The sequence below is a fragment of the Gymnodraco acuticeps genome, unplaced genomic scaffold (assembly GCF_902827175.1).
Source record: "Gymnodraco acuticeps unplaced genomic scaffold, fGymAcu1.1, whole genome shotgun sequence".
NCBI classification, from domain to species: Eukaryota; Metazoa; Chordata; class Actinopteri; order Perciformes; family Bathydraconidae; genus Gymnodraco; species Gymnodraco acuticeps.
In genome coordinates this window covers 66,089-79,988 of record NW_022991188.1, presented here as the reverse complement: position 1 = coordinate 79,988, position 13,900 = coordinate 66,089, and the positions used below count along the sequence as shown (strand labels likewise).

Below are 13,900 nucleotides of genomic sequence, written 5' to 3'. Positions count from 1 at the left end.
CGACAAAAAGATAAGTCTTCAGCCTGGATTTAAAAGTAGTAAGAGTTGCAGCGTACCTGCAGGTTTCTGGGAGTTTGTTCCAGATATTTGGAGCATAATAACTGAATGTTGCTTTACCATGTTTAGTTCTGACTCTGGGGACAGAAAGCTGACCAGTCCCTGAAGACCTGAGAGATCTGGATGGTTCATAATTTAGCAGGAGGTCAGAAATGTATTTTGGACCTAAACCATTCAGTGCTTTATAAACCAGCAGCAGTATTTTGAAATCTATTCTTTGACACACAGGAAGCCAGTGTAAAGACTTCAGAACAGGAGTGATGTGATCCACTTTATAATAATAATAATCCTTATATTTATTATAGCGCTTTATCAAAGAGCTTTACAAATACACATTACACATACAGATCATACATGTAATGGTCATCTACTGTGGACAATACCCACAGGAGCAAATTCGGGTGAAGTGTCTTGCCCAAGGACACAACGGCCTGACGCAGTGGGGCGGGAGCGGGTTTCGAACTGGAGTTCCCCAACGCCCCCTTGATCTGATGATCAAATGCACAGACCACTGCGCCACCCGTCCCTACTTTCTTAGTGTTAGTGAGGACTCGAGCAGCGGCGTTCTGAATCAGCTGCAGCTTCCTAATAGATTTTTTAGTGAGACCTGTGAAGACACCATTGCAGTAGTTGAGTCTACTGAAGATAAAAGCATGGACAAGTTTTTCCAAATCCTGCTGTGACATTAGTCTTTTAATCCTAGATATATTCTTTAGGTGATAGTAGGCTGATTTAGTAACTGTTTTAATGTGACTGTTGAAACTCAGGTCAGAGTCCATGACTAACTACACCTAGATTTCTGGCTTTATCTGTTGTTTTGAACATTGCAGACTGAAGCTCAGCGCTAACTTTTATACGTTCTGCCTTGGCTCCAAAAACCATTACCTCAGTTTTATCTTTGTTTAATTGGAGAAAGTTCTGACACATCCAGTCATTGATTTGTTCAATGCACTTACTCAGTTTTTGAATTGGAGCATAGTCTCCTGGTGAAATTGTTACGTAAATGTGTGTGTCATCTGCATAGCTATGGTAACTTATTGTAGTATAAATTATGTTGGGTGTGTTGTCATACGAATTATGCAATAACCTGTAAAGTTGATTGTGAAAGACGCAGATACCCGTTATAATAAACAGCAAGACTTCACAAGCCAAATAAATGTTCCATCAGCATACTCGTGTGAAAAGATGACTTGTTGTTTCTGCAGGTACGAGAACATCCAAAGAACCATGGCCACAGAAGAGGATGGTGAAAGTCCAAGGTTAGAGCGCAGCAGCAGTGCGGACACTGATTCTGAGACTTCTCAGACAGGTACCGTTCTGACCCTCCTCACCATTTGAAATTAGATGAAGAATCTCTGCTTTTCATGCCAATAAAATATAAGACTTAAAAAAACATTATTATGCTAACAGGTGTATAAAATCAAGCACCCAGCCATGCAGTCTGCCTTTACAAACATTTGTGAAAGAATGGGTCGTTCTAAAGAGCTCACCGAATTCGAACGTGGTACTGTAATAGTATGCCACCGTTGCAACAAGTCAGTTTGTGAAATGTCTTCTCTCCTAGATATTCCACAATCAACTGTAAGTGGTATTATTGCAAAGTGTAAAAGTGTAGGTACCACAGCAACTCAGCCACGAAGAGGCAGACAACGTAAAGTTACAGAGCGGGGTTGCTGAGTGCTGAGGCGCATAGTGCGCAAAAGTGGCCAAAGCTCTGCTGACTCAATAACTGCAGAGCTCCAAACCAGCTCTGGTATTAATATCAGCACCAAAACTGTGCACCGGGAGCTTCATGGCATGGGTTTTCATGGCCGAGCAGCTGCATGCAAGTCTTTCATCACCAAGCACAATGCCAAGTGTCAGATGGAGTGGTTTAAAGCACGCCGCCACTGGACTCTGGAGCAGTGGAAACGTGTTCTGTGGAGTGACGAATCACGCTTCTCCATCCTCTGATAGACAAGTCTTGGTTGGCGTGGGCAAGGGTTGCAGTCGAATTGTCCAAAAATCAGCTCTTATCATCTTTTCCTATCCACTATTCCTTAACCTCTGTGTGAAACGTCACAGGGTTAAGGAATAGTGGATAGGACAATTCAAAAGGGCTTAGGAAAAGAGACTGTGGTGCTTTGAGAATCCGACTGCACTTACACTATCCGACGTATTTATGATGCGCCAGCGGACGTCATAAATGTGCGTCTGCTGTGGGGAAACTACAGTTTTTTTATACAGCGTACTACATGGATGTATAATAAGAACGGCGGACTACTGTAAACCAGTGATGGGGTCATTACTCAAATAAAGTAATCTATTACACATTACTCATTACTTTAAAAAAAAGTAATACATTACTTTACTTCTTTACTTACATAAAGTAACTTGTTACATTACTCTTTACATTACTTTTGCGTTACTCAGCAACAGCCTATAGCCAAAACGTAGGCCTACATGTGCACACATATAACAATTATTATTGCAATAAAGAAGAGATAACACAAGTTAATAACGTGTAAGTTCTAGTTTTTGCTGCTTGTCCGGAGTCGGCACACATTCAACATCATCACTCTTGTTTCGTTGGTCTTTAGCTACTTGCTTCGTGTTAGCATATTGCCTTTGCAGGTGCTTGGAGAGGTCTGGCCTGGACACAGTTTACACCTTACCGTCGCATTCCTGTCCTTTCTTCTGACAAATTCAAAATAATGGGCATACCTCCACCCCTCGAAAGTTATAGCTGTTGATAACTCCGCCATATCACTGCAGCACAACCCCTGTGATAGTTGCATGTGGACAAGTCGCGCATATGTTACGCAAATATAAACCTGCGGCAGAAAAACCCACTAGTGACCAGAAATATTTTAAATAGGGCTGTCAGTCGATTAAAATATTTAATCGCGATTAATCACACGATTGTCCATAGTTAATCGCGATTAATCACAAATTAATCGCACATTTTTTATCTGTTCTAAATGTACCTTAGAGGAATATTTTTCAAGTTTTTAATACTCTCAACATATGAGTGGACAAATATGCTTTATGCAAATGTTTATTATCATTTGAACAATGACAAATATTCTCATGAATATTAAACAAAACAACCTCTGAACATTACAAATATTCGCCTCAATTCAATCTGGAACCTCTCTCATATAATAATACAATACTGTGTGTGTGTGTGTGTGTGTGTGTGTGTGTGTGTGTGTGTGTGTGTGTGTGTGTGTGTGTGTGTGTGTGTGGTGTGTGTGTGTGTGTGTGTGTGTGTGTGTGTGTGTGTGTGTGTGTGTGTGTGTGTGTTGTGTGTGTGTGTGTGTGTGTGTGGTGTGTGTGTGGTGTGTGTGTGTGTGTGTGTGTGTGTGTGTGTGTGTGTGTGTGTGATGGATCGTTGGAGCTATGTGCAACTCAAGGCATATGCTCGAACGGGAGCTGCCTGGACGCTGCAATCATGTTGCTGACTTTCCGTACAATGTCCCACTGTCTGGCTACCTGCATAAAGTCAAGTGCTCGGCGCAGTTGTCGGCGAAATGTCGCTCCTCTGTTTTCATTTAAACAGCTCCTTATATCCGTTAGCGCTGCTAGCTAGCACCAGATGCTAACAACAACAATACACGTAAGGTCTCTCTCTCGTGCCACACATACACACACCCTCCCAGTCCTCCCGATGGCCAGTCAGGGCCTGCCGGTGAGCGTGGAAGGAGCGGGGCTGTCAGCATCAGCTTGTAGATGGTATTTTAAAGTCGATGCGCTCTGAAACTACGCGGCGGCCGAGGACAAAAAATACACATGCGTTAATCGTGTTAAAATAATTAGTGGCGTTAATTTTTTTTTTGCGTTAACGTGTTATTAACGCGTTAACTTGACAGCCCTGATTTTAAATTGTTAAAAGTGAATCACATTTATCTTATCTACCCCTGGAACTAGCTAAACTAGTTATAAATATGTTTATTATTTACTGTTGTGTCGGGTCACTCATTCACTGGATCAGTGAGCTGCATGAGACTGATACAGATGGGCTGTCAGGAGAGGAAGAGCGGAAAAGAGAGGCTCCGTTTATCCCGTGTTATTATCCAAAGTTACTGTAAACTTTTGAATAATGTAGTAACTACTGTCAAAGGGAGAATCTAGTAATTTTTTGCGCAATGTTAGTAACTAGTCTGATTACTGAATTTATAACAGTAAAGCGTTACATTACTGCAGGGGTGGGGTTAAGGTATACGGCCCGCGAGACCATTTGGTACGGCCCTCGAGGTAATTTATAAACACACGCAAAAAATTAAAAAATTAAAGAAATCTAGACCGCAAAAAAATTAAACAAACGAGTGCCTGTTTTTCCTGGCCAAGATCAGGGTCCAGGAATACAACACGAGCCTAACGTGTTATCACCATAGACTGTATATATAAATGGACGTATAGGGTCCGTGACGTCACCCATAGGATTCTGCAGAGTTGCCGAGAAGCCCTTAGTAGGCGGAGTCGGCCACTAACGGCTCGACAGTGACGTCAGAGTTCAACTCCAGCCTGCTCCAAATAAGGGCAAAGAGGCGGAGCCAAGGCGGGACCTGCTGCCACCGAGCTGGAAGCTCCAGAGCTAGCTGAAGCTAAGCTAACATGATCCCCATCTGCACACTGCCATCGCATTTTACGTTTCTACGGTAAGCGGACATGAAACTATTCAGCAAAACTATAAATAATAATCTAAGTTATTGAGTTTTTAGCATAATACTTCAGAATCTTAAAATCCCTTAACGTGTGTATGCAATTGTGCTAAATTCAACACTGGAATCAAGCAAATATGAATATGTTTGCATGACATTATTTATATTTTGATATCACTTAACTATACGTTTAATACATTTAAGTCAAGCTAAGGTACATGTGATGGTAGCTAGTTAGTGCTCTTACCTGTGAGGTCTCCTCCAAACAGCATAATAACCAGACTGTATCATTAAAACTAAATACCAGTTCTAGATCCTTGACTTTAGACAAACAATTCAAAAGACAACATGTATTTCAAGACTAATCTTTATTTGAATGTGCCTCTTAACCTGAGATATTAGTTATACAGTAATAGTATTGACAATCTAAAAAAACTGAGCAACTCAACAGTCAACTTTATACGTCTTATTGTCTAAAGCATTTATTATTTTCATTTTCCCCCTCTCATATTCAGTGTGGACGGATTGAGACAGCGTGGTGTCCAGAGAACTGCAGAGACTTCAGGGAGAAACCTCCATGTGATGGACGTCCTGTCTGTTGGTTTGGAGAGGACTGAGGGTCTTTCCTCAGCGAGGAGGACCAGGCCTGATGGAGGAGCCCATGCTGGGCACAGCTGATACCAACTGCACAGGCCTAGTCTGTCACATTATTTGACTAAATGTGTTTACTTATACATTTAATAGGTTTACACCTTCTGTCCATGTCCACATGTTTGATTAAGTTTTGGTTCACATTTCAATAAATTGTATTTGAATTGGCTCTCCTTTAGTCCATTGTTCTTACTGAAAATGTTAGATTACACATTCACATCTGACTGAAGATTGGCCTCATTTATTTGTGACGTTGCAAACTCTGCGCAACAAGGCACAAGTGATGTGAAGCTCATAAAGTGAGGAAAATAGAAATAATCAGCTGATGGAGTGTAGATGTGGAAATAGGTGCATTTGATCAGCTGACTGTTTTTACAATAAAAGTAGTTTCTTAGTGAATGTCCTGTACTGGTCTTAAAATCTCATAGCATCAGCTTTGAATGTTCCTCTTGGATGTTCTTCTTGACCCTCAGAGAAGGAGAACATGTCGTGTCTTTCAGGCATGTCCTTTCCTAACAAAAATTAGAGGAAACATAAAACATATTATTGCAGAACAAGTGTGTTATTTATGAAAGCAGTGTGTTTGTGTGTTTAGGGGCTGTTGATATAATTATTTTGTAGTTGTAATGTTTTTTTTTTATGTCAACAGTGAGCTACAAAGACAATCAGATTATGAATGAACAGTATGAAGTTCATCAACATTGAAATATATGTTATCTAAATAATATTGAACTGTTATCAAAACGCAAGGCAAGGCAAGTTTATTTATATAGCACCTTTCAACACAAGGCAATTCAAGGTGCTTTACAAAAATGAAAGACATTCAGACAAAGGCATTTAAAATCAGTAAAAGATAATAAAAGAAACATTAAAAGAAAAAATACATGAATAAAAAGTACATGAATAAAAAGTTACAGTGCAGTTTAAGATATGAATAGTTCACACAGAAGTTCCACTTTACTGATGAACACAACGGCTCAGTTTCAATTAAAAGCAGCGACAAAAAGATAAGTCTTCAGCCTGGATTTAAAAGTAGTAAGAGTTGTAGCGGACCTGCAGGTTTCTGGGAGTTTGTTCCAGATATTTGGAGCATAATAACTGAATGCTGCTTTACCATGTTTAGTTCTGACTCTGGGGACAGAAAGCTGACCAGTCCCTGAAGACCTGAGAGATCTGGATGGTTCATAATTTAGCAGAAGATCAGAAATGTATTTTGGGCTTAAACCATTCAGTGCTTTATAAACCAGCAGCAGTATTTTGAAATCTATTCTTTGACACACAGGAAGCCAGTGTAAAGACTTCAGAACAGGAGTGATGTGATCCACTTTCTTAGTGTTAGTGAGGACTCGAGCAGCGGCGTTCTGAATCAGCTGCAGCTTTCTAATAGATGTGTTAGTGAGACCTGTGAAGACACCATTACAGTAGTCCAGTCTACTGAAGATAAAAGACACGTTTTTCCAAATCCTGCTGTGACATTAGTCTTTTAATCCTAGATATATTCTTTAGGTGATAGTAGGCTGATTTAGTAATTGTTTTAATGTGACTGTTGAAACTCAGGTCAGAGTCCATGACTACACCTACATTTCTGGCTTCATCTGTTGTTTTGAACATTGCAGACTGAAGCTCAGCGCCAACTTGTATATGTTCTGCCTTGGCTCCAAAGACCATTACCTCAGTTTTGTCTTTGTTTAATTGGAGAAAGTTCTAACACATCCAGTCATTGATTTGTTCAATGCACTTACTCAGTGTTTTAACCAAGCGGCAAACTCTGGGGAACAGCCGGGACGCCAATACGGAAGTGCCACACACTGCAGTTCATACATGGGCCGCTAGGGACTGGCTGCAGAAAGGAGCAATTTTCATAGACCCCCATGTTGAAATGCCCAACTTTACAGCAGAAAAAAACATGTTTCTACCCATGGATGCAATAAATATTATTATCGATATAGTTAGATTCTACCTTCATGATTATGAATCTGTGAGTGAATTGTTTTCTAACACGACCCTTTTATTTAAAGCTTAAAGTTTTTGCATAGATTAGGGCGTGGTCACTTTGATGGACACGTACATGCCTCACTGTCAGCTAACAGCAACTTGTCCACTCTGCTAGGCTACAACCATAGAGGCTACAACGTTAGTTAGTCATAGTACTGTACTTGACCCTTTAGCTTTAGCCGTGTTCGTGGTGATTGTGCCTTTTAGGGAATATTGTTACAAATACCAGACAATTACAATGTCGTGCTGTGCGCTTGAATGTACTAACAGAACTTCCAAGAAGTCTAAAATGATAATATTATACATGTTAACCCCGTTCGCAGGTGTTTGTGTGCTTGGTAGCTTAGCTTGTTACTTATTAGCCAGCTAAGGACGTAACCCTTTATGCATACATATACATTTTAGTTTATGATTTAGCCTTGGGTAAGACTTTTATAGTCTATGGCTATGACGCCCATAATGCTAAACGGGAGCAAATATTAATAGGGGACCCAATTATCCCAGTGGTGGCCACCGGAGCTAACGGAGCCGCAGGGGGCTAGCTCCAGGCGGCGTCCCGGAGCTAGCCCACTGCGGCTCCGTTAGGTCCGGGCGGTGGAGTCCGTATTTTCTCAACGTGTGAATGACAAGCATTAAGAATAACAAAATATAGCTAATTCTCTTGCAGATTGTCTCATTTGATTATGAAAGTAACATTTATATAGGGGAACTACACTGTTAGCAGTAACTTGGTATGCATGTATTTCATGTTAGCTTAGCTTCTTAGCCTGAGCTAGCTCTGTTTACTTCCAGTTCGGAGGCAGCAGGTCCCGCCTCGGCTCCGCCTCTTTGCCCTTATTTGGAGCAGGCGGGATTAGACTCTGACGTCACAGTCGAGCCGTTAGTGGCCGACTCCGCCTACGAAGGGCTTCACGGCAACTCTGCAGAATCCTATGGGTGACGTCACAGACCCTACGTCCATTTATATATACATTCTATGGTTGAACCCCATCCCCCCACCCCCGTGCGGAAAAACGCATAATCTGCAGGAAACAGCGTCTGAGGGCATCTTATTATTTAATAAACTATGAATGTTTTATATCCATGTAACGGGAAGAAACTCAGCTAACAGATCTTTTTTTTTTTTTTGCAAAAAAACCCCCACAAAGTTAACGCTCAGCCTCTGAATTGGCTACGGTAACTTATTTTGTTGTTTTTCATTATCTGAGCTAGTGGTAGCATGTAGATGTTAAAGAGAAGAGGCCCCAAGATGGAGCCTTGAGGAACCCCACATGTCATATTTGTCAACTCAGATTTGTATTTACCTATAGAAACAAAGTTGTTTCTGTCCTTTAAGTAGGATTCAAACCAATTTAGAACTGTTTCCGAAAGTCCCACCCAGTTTTCTAGTCAGTCTAGTAATATGTTGTGGTCAACAGTGTCAAACGCAGCACTGAGATCTAATAATACTAACACTGAAGTTCTGCCACTGTCTGTGTTTAAGTGGATGTCATTGAAGACCTTTACAAGAGCAGTCTCAGTGCTGTGGTTTGGACGAAATCCTGACTGGAACACATCCAAACAGCTATTTAAATGCAAGAAATTACTCAACTGTTGAAAGACTACTTTTTTAATGATTTTACCTAGAAATGGGAGGTTTGATATGGGCCTGTAATTGTTCATTACTGAAGCGTCCAGATCAGTGGTTCCCAAACGGTGTGCCGTGAGGCAAGTCCGGGTGTGCCGTGGGATTTTGTGACAACCATACATTATTATTGCAATATACAACTACACAAAAATAATAATATTTTTTAATTTACTATATCAGTACTTTGTAGGTTTATATGTACGTAATCTGCCCGACTTGCGCGTCCACATCTCCACGTGCAGTGCTGCATAAACATGGCTGAGTCAGCAATAACTTTCGAGGGGTGGAGGTATGCCCATTATTATGAGTTCGTCCGAAGAATAGACAGGAATGTGACGGTGAGGTGCAAACTGTGTCCAGGCCAGAAGCTGTTATCCACTGCTGTAAACACCACGTCAAACCTCAACAAGCACCTGCAAAGAACACATGCTAAGGTGAAGCTACCGCACACGCTATTTGTTGTTTGTTTATATCACGCAGTCTGTTCTTCTTCTCTGTCTTCCGGTTGTTGCCTGTTTTGAATGACAAATACACACTACCGCCGCCTGCTGGTAAGGAAAGTTATTGCCACTCACGCATGTGCAGTTCGTACGTGCTCGGCGAGTAAAATAACGGGTTACTTTATGTAGATAGTAACGAAGTAGTCTAATATATTACATTTTTTTAGTTACGACCCCATCTCTGGAGTTGGCGTTCTCTACTCTGATTTACATGAAGAACAACAGGAGGTCACGGCTCTCTGTTGAACAGGACTTGCGAGTGACCCTCTCCTCAGTGCCATCAAGGATTAAAAAATTCTGCGCGCCCCGACAGGCACATGTATCTCACTAATTTGTAAGTCGGCAAAAATATTTACAATAGCACATGTTTCAAGGCTGATTGCTGAAATGTTACATTTATAATTTGTAGTTCAGGACCATGGACAATGCAGCTTCCTTGCATTGACAGTTATCTGTGCTGAATTTCTGCTGAGTTTGCTTTGCCTCATTTTTAATGTTGTGACCTGTCTGGTTTAAATGAGTGTGTTGCTGCTTTGATGAAGCCTAATTTGTTAAAGTTTCAAATTCATTTCTGAGATATTTCGTTAATAAATATTTCATGAGTAATATAGTTGTCTTTGTCACATTTTATTTGGCATTAGTAAATAATTATGCACATTTACAGATATTTTACATGATATGAGTGATAACACGTGTTATAAGGGCTATTTTGCACAATAGGTGTGCCTTGAGATTTTTACTTGTCCTTTGGTGTGCCTTGGGCACAAAAAGTTTGGGAACCACTGGTCTAGATTATGCTTTTTTAAGAGCGGTTTAATGACTGCAGTTTTCAGGGCCTGTGGAAAAACACCTGAGTGAAGAGACTTGTTTATTATATGAAGTAGATCTGAGGCCATGCAAGGAAAAAGATTTTTGAAAAATCCTGTTGGAATAATATCAAGGCAGCAAGAGGAGGATTTCAGAAGTTGTATAATGTCCTCTAGGTTTTTATCATTAATCTGAAGGAATTGTGTCATGATGTCTGAATTGATATTAGGTGGACACAGAGACAAAACATTTGCTGTTCCTGATGCAGAGGCACTGACTGCTCGTCTGATTTTCTGAATTTTGTCAGTGAAGAAGGAGGCAAAATCATTGCACGCCCTGGTGGATAGAAATTCATAGGCTACTGACACTGGGGGGTTAGTTAGTCTGTCGACGGTAGCGAACAAGGCACGTGCGTTGTTTTTGGCAATGATATCAGAGAAGAAAGACTGTCGGGCAAATTTCAATTCCAAATTATAAAGGCCAAGTCTCTCTTTATAGATTTCAAAGTGCACCTGGAGATTTGTTTTTCGCCACCTGCGTTCAGCTTTTCGACACTCTTTTTTCTCTGTTCTCACGGTCATGGCCTTTCTCCATGGACATATTTTCTTCCCAGTCACTTCCTTTACCCTAGTTGGAGAAATGGCATCTATACATTTTTTTATTTTTGAATTAAAATGATCTACTAACTCATTTACTGAGATGTTAGCAGGGGCAAGTGCGGAAGAAAAATTCTGAGTAAACATTTCCCTAGAGTTTTCAGTTAAATATCGCTTTGTGGTTACCTCTTTTGAACATTTTGTGAACAGAAATAGAGCTCTCAAAGAAAACACAGGAATGATCAGAGAGTGCAACATCAGTCACCACAACCTCAGAGATATTCAGACCCTTTAATTAAGTCCAGAGTGTGCCCCTTATTGTGCGTGGGCTCCGTCACATGCTGAGTCAGTCCATAGTTATCAAGAACACAAAACAGTTCTTTAGCCCCTCTGTCCTGGGGGTTGTCAACATGGATGTTAAAATCACCAACAATGACTAGACGGTCAAAGTCAATACACACTATTGACAGCAGTTCAGTAAAGTCATCAAAAAAGCTTGCACAGTATTTGGGTGGTCTATAGATATTTAGGAACAGAGCTCGAGAGGAGCATTTCAGCTGAAGGGCCACATATTCAAAAGAAGCAAAGTTCCCATAAGATGTCTTCCTGCATTGAAGGGAATCATTGTACAAAATTGCAACTCCACCTCCTCTCTTATGCATTCTTTCCTGACTCATAAAACTAAAGTTGGGAGGGGTTGATTCGATAAGAACAGCTGCACTGTTATTTTGTTCAATCCATGTTTCCGTTAAAAACATAAAATCGAGATTGTGCTCAGTGATAAAATCATTGATTAAAAATGTTTTACCTGCCAAAGACCTGACATTTAATAAAGCTAGTTTAAGTTTGTTGAACACACTATCAGTCAGGTTTTTTGTAACAAGCTGTGGCTGACATGGAATCACTTCTAAATTTGATAAACTCACACAAACTTTTGAGCGCTTCCTGTGTCTAAGCTGATTCACCGCTCTTAATCTATTACCTATCAACACACACAGATATCGGGCAAGCTACAGGCAGGCAGGGCCCCGGCATGTCCTGGAAAGAGTTGAGAGTGCCATACGCCCTTGAGCCTGGACCCAGCACATATCAGTTTGCAGCGTTTTGTACACACACATCCTTATCAGGCTTCGGAGACAGCAGTCTTGAAGGTGGGAGGACGTTTTGGTCCAGATGATTGTGGTAGGCATGGTGACAGGGGGTGTTGGTGTGCGTCCAGGGGGAGGAGGTGTTTGACGTAGGCACGGTGACGGAGACGGGGGAGGTGGTGCGCGTCTCTGCTTCATTGATTTTGATGGGCGTCGTACTACATTTTTTACAGTCTGATTGTTCAAGCCCCAATATGCAGGATCTTCTCAGCCAAGTCAGAGACCTTATCCTAGGGAAAACAGAGTACTTTGGTGTTGTTCTTACTACACAGACTTTTTACTATCTCTTACAGCAGAGTCACCCACAATCAGAGTTTCAGGCCCAGTCGTTAGCTTTCCCCTCTAGCCTTTTACTTTTGGAGTAGCTATTGGTCCTTACCCTGCAGTGTGAAGAGGACAGGTTATCCAGGTCATCAGATCTCCGGTTCTCGGTCAGCGGAGCGTATCTGTTCTGGATTGGCACACTTAGTGGTTTAGGAGGATTTTTTGTAGTTCTCCCTTTAGCAGCTGTCCACGGCTGTTTCCTAATATGAATAGGGGTTGAAGAGGCGCTCTTCCTGGGTGATAACAATGCAGGCCAGCCGGTCGCATCACAGATTTCAGAGCGCTGGGCTCTGCCTGTTGTTCGTCCTCCCAAATCCCATGGAAATGATTTACTCTTCGGCCTTGCAACCCAGAGAGTTCCAGGGGAGGACTACCAATTGTAGATTTATAACCTGTAGATTTATTACCCGGTACACAGCTGTTCATTGGAATCCTTGTAGCTGCTAACTAGCTTTGAGTTAGCATGCCTTTGTCCATTCTTTTGCAACACTGGTAAGTGGTGTCATTCCAACCAAGTCCATTCACTTCCACGTTAACTGCATTAACTGGGCACACTGGGCCCCTGCATTACTGCATACCGAAACATTTAGTGTGGTTACTTTGTAACGCGTTACACCCAACACTGCTGTAAACACATCTATATACAGGGTTCCTGCGAGGTCTTAAAAAGGTCTTAAATATGATCAAAAAAATAAGAAAGGTCTTAAATATGATTTAGAAGGTCTTAAAAATGATCGGATTTGAAAGGTACTTCTGTGTAGCAATCAAGTCTAAATGTGTTTTGGGGGAAATGTCCGGGCTGCAAAGTAACCAGTACGGTAAGAGCCTTTCAGTTCCCCCAACAATTTGTGTTGAAATAAATCAACATGGTACCAGTAGTCATTAACTTTGTTTCCCCCCCGGCCCCTTATCGGAGAACACCCAGCTAGTAACCTAGCAACCAAGCTTCAGCTAGCGGCAGTCAGAAATTAGGTATCTTTGAATCTACTTACAAATAAATATGGGGAAGTGTAAGTTCAACCATATTTGGTTGGACAACATCGAATTTAGCGCTTGGTTGAAATCAGTGGAGGGGAACGTGTTAGAAGCCCGCTGCACCTTTTGCAAAATAAATTAGCATTTGTTTTGCTGGTGCAGCGTTAGCTAGTGCTGCGTTAGCTAGTGCAGCAGCTCCCGCAACAACACCGGGGGACCTCCGGGCGACGTTTGAGTCTACGTCATCCCTAAAAGCAGAGGTGCTGTTGACGCTAAATACCATAGCTAAACACCAATCATACAACAGCATGAAGACAGCAGACCTCTGACTATAGCTCTTGGTCACTCACTCACACACACACACACACATCCAGAGACACACACATACACACTTTTGTCTAACACTCTAACACAGTTCTGTGTACTGTTAAGGCCCTGACACACCAAGCCGAAATCGGCCGTTTTCGTTAGTCGGACGACGAAGCGTTCTTATGTTGAACATGAATACATTTACTTTGTAAGTAATTATGGTACGTATTTCTTCTTTCATAGCAATTTTCCTTCATACTTTCTTGCC

The 13,900-nt window shown here is 41.4% G+C and overlaps 1 protein-coding gene across 1 annotated transcript in view; it reads left to right on the top strand.

The window, feature by feature from the left end:
• The window catches only part of LOC117561190 (E3 ubiquitin-protein ligase HECW1), a gene marked incomplete in the record, with an annotated part of 206,653 nt that overhangs the window by 156,468 nt on the left and 36,285 nt on the right, over window positions 1-13,900 (top strand). The window contains 1 exon segment of the mRNA XM_034238491.1: window positions 1,263-1,366. Within this exon segment, the coding sequence (XP_034094382.1) occupies window positions 1,263-1,366 (104 nt within the window).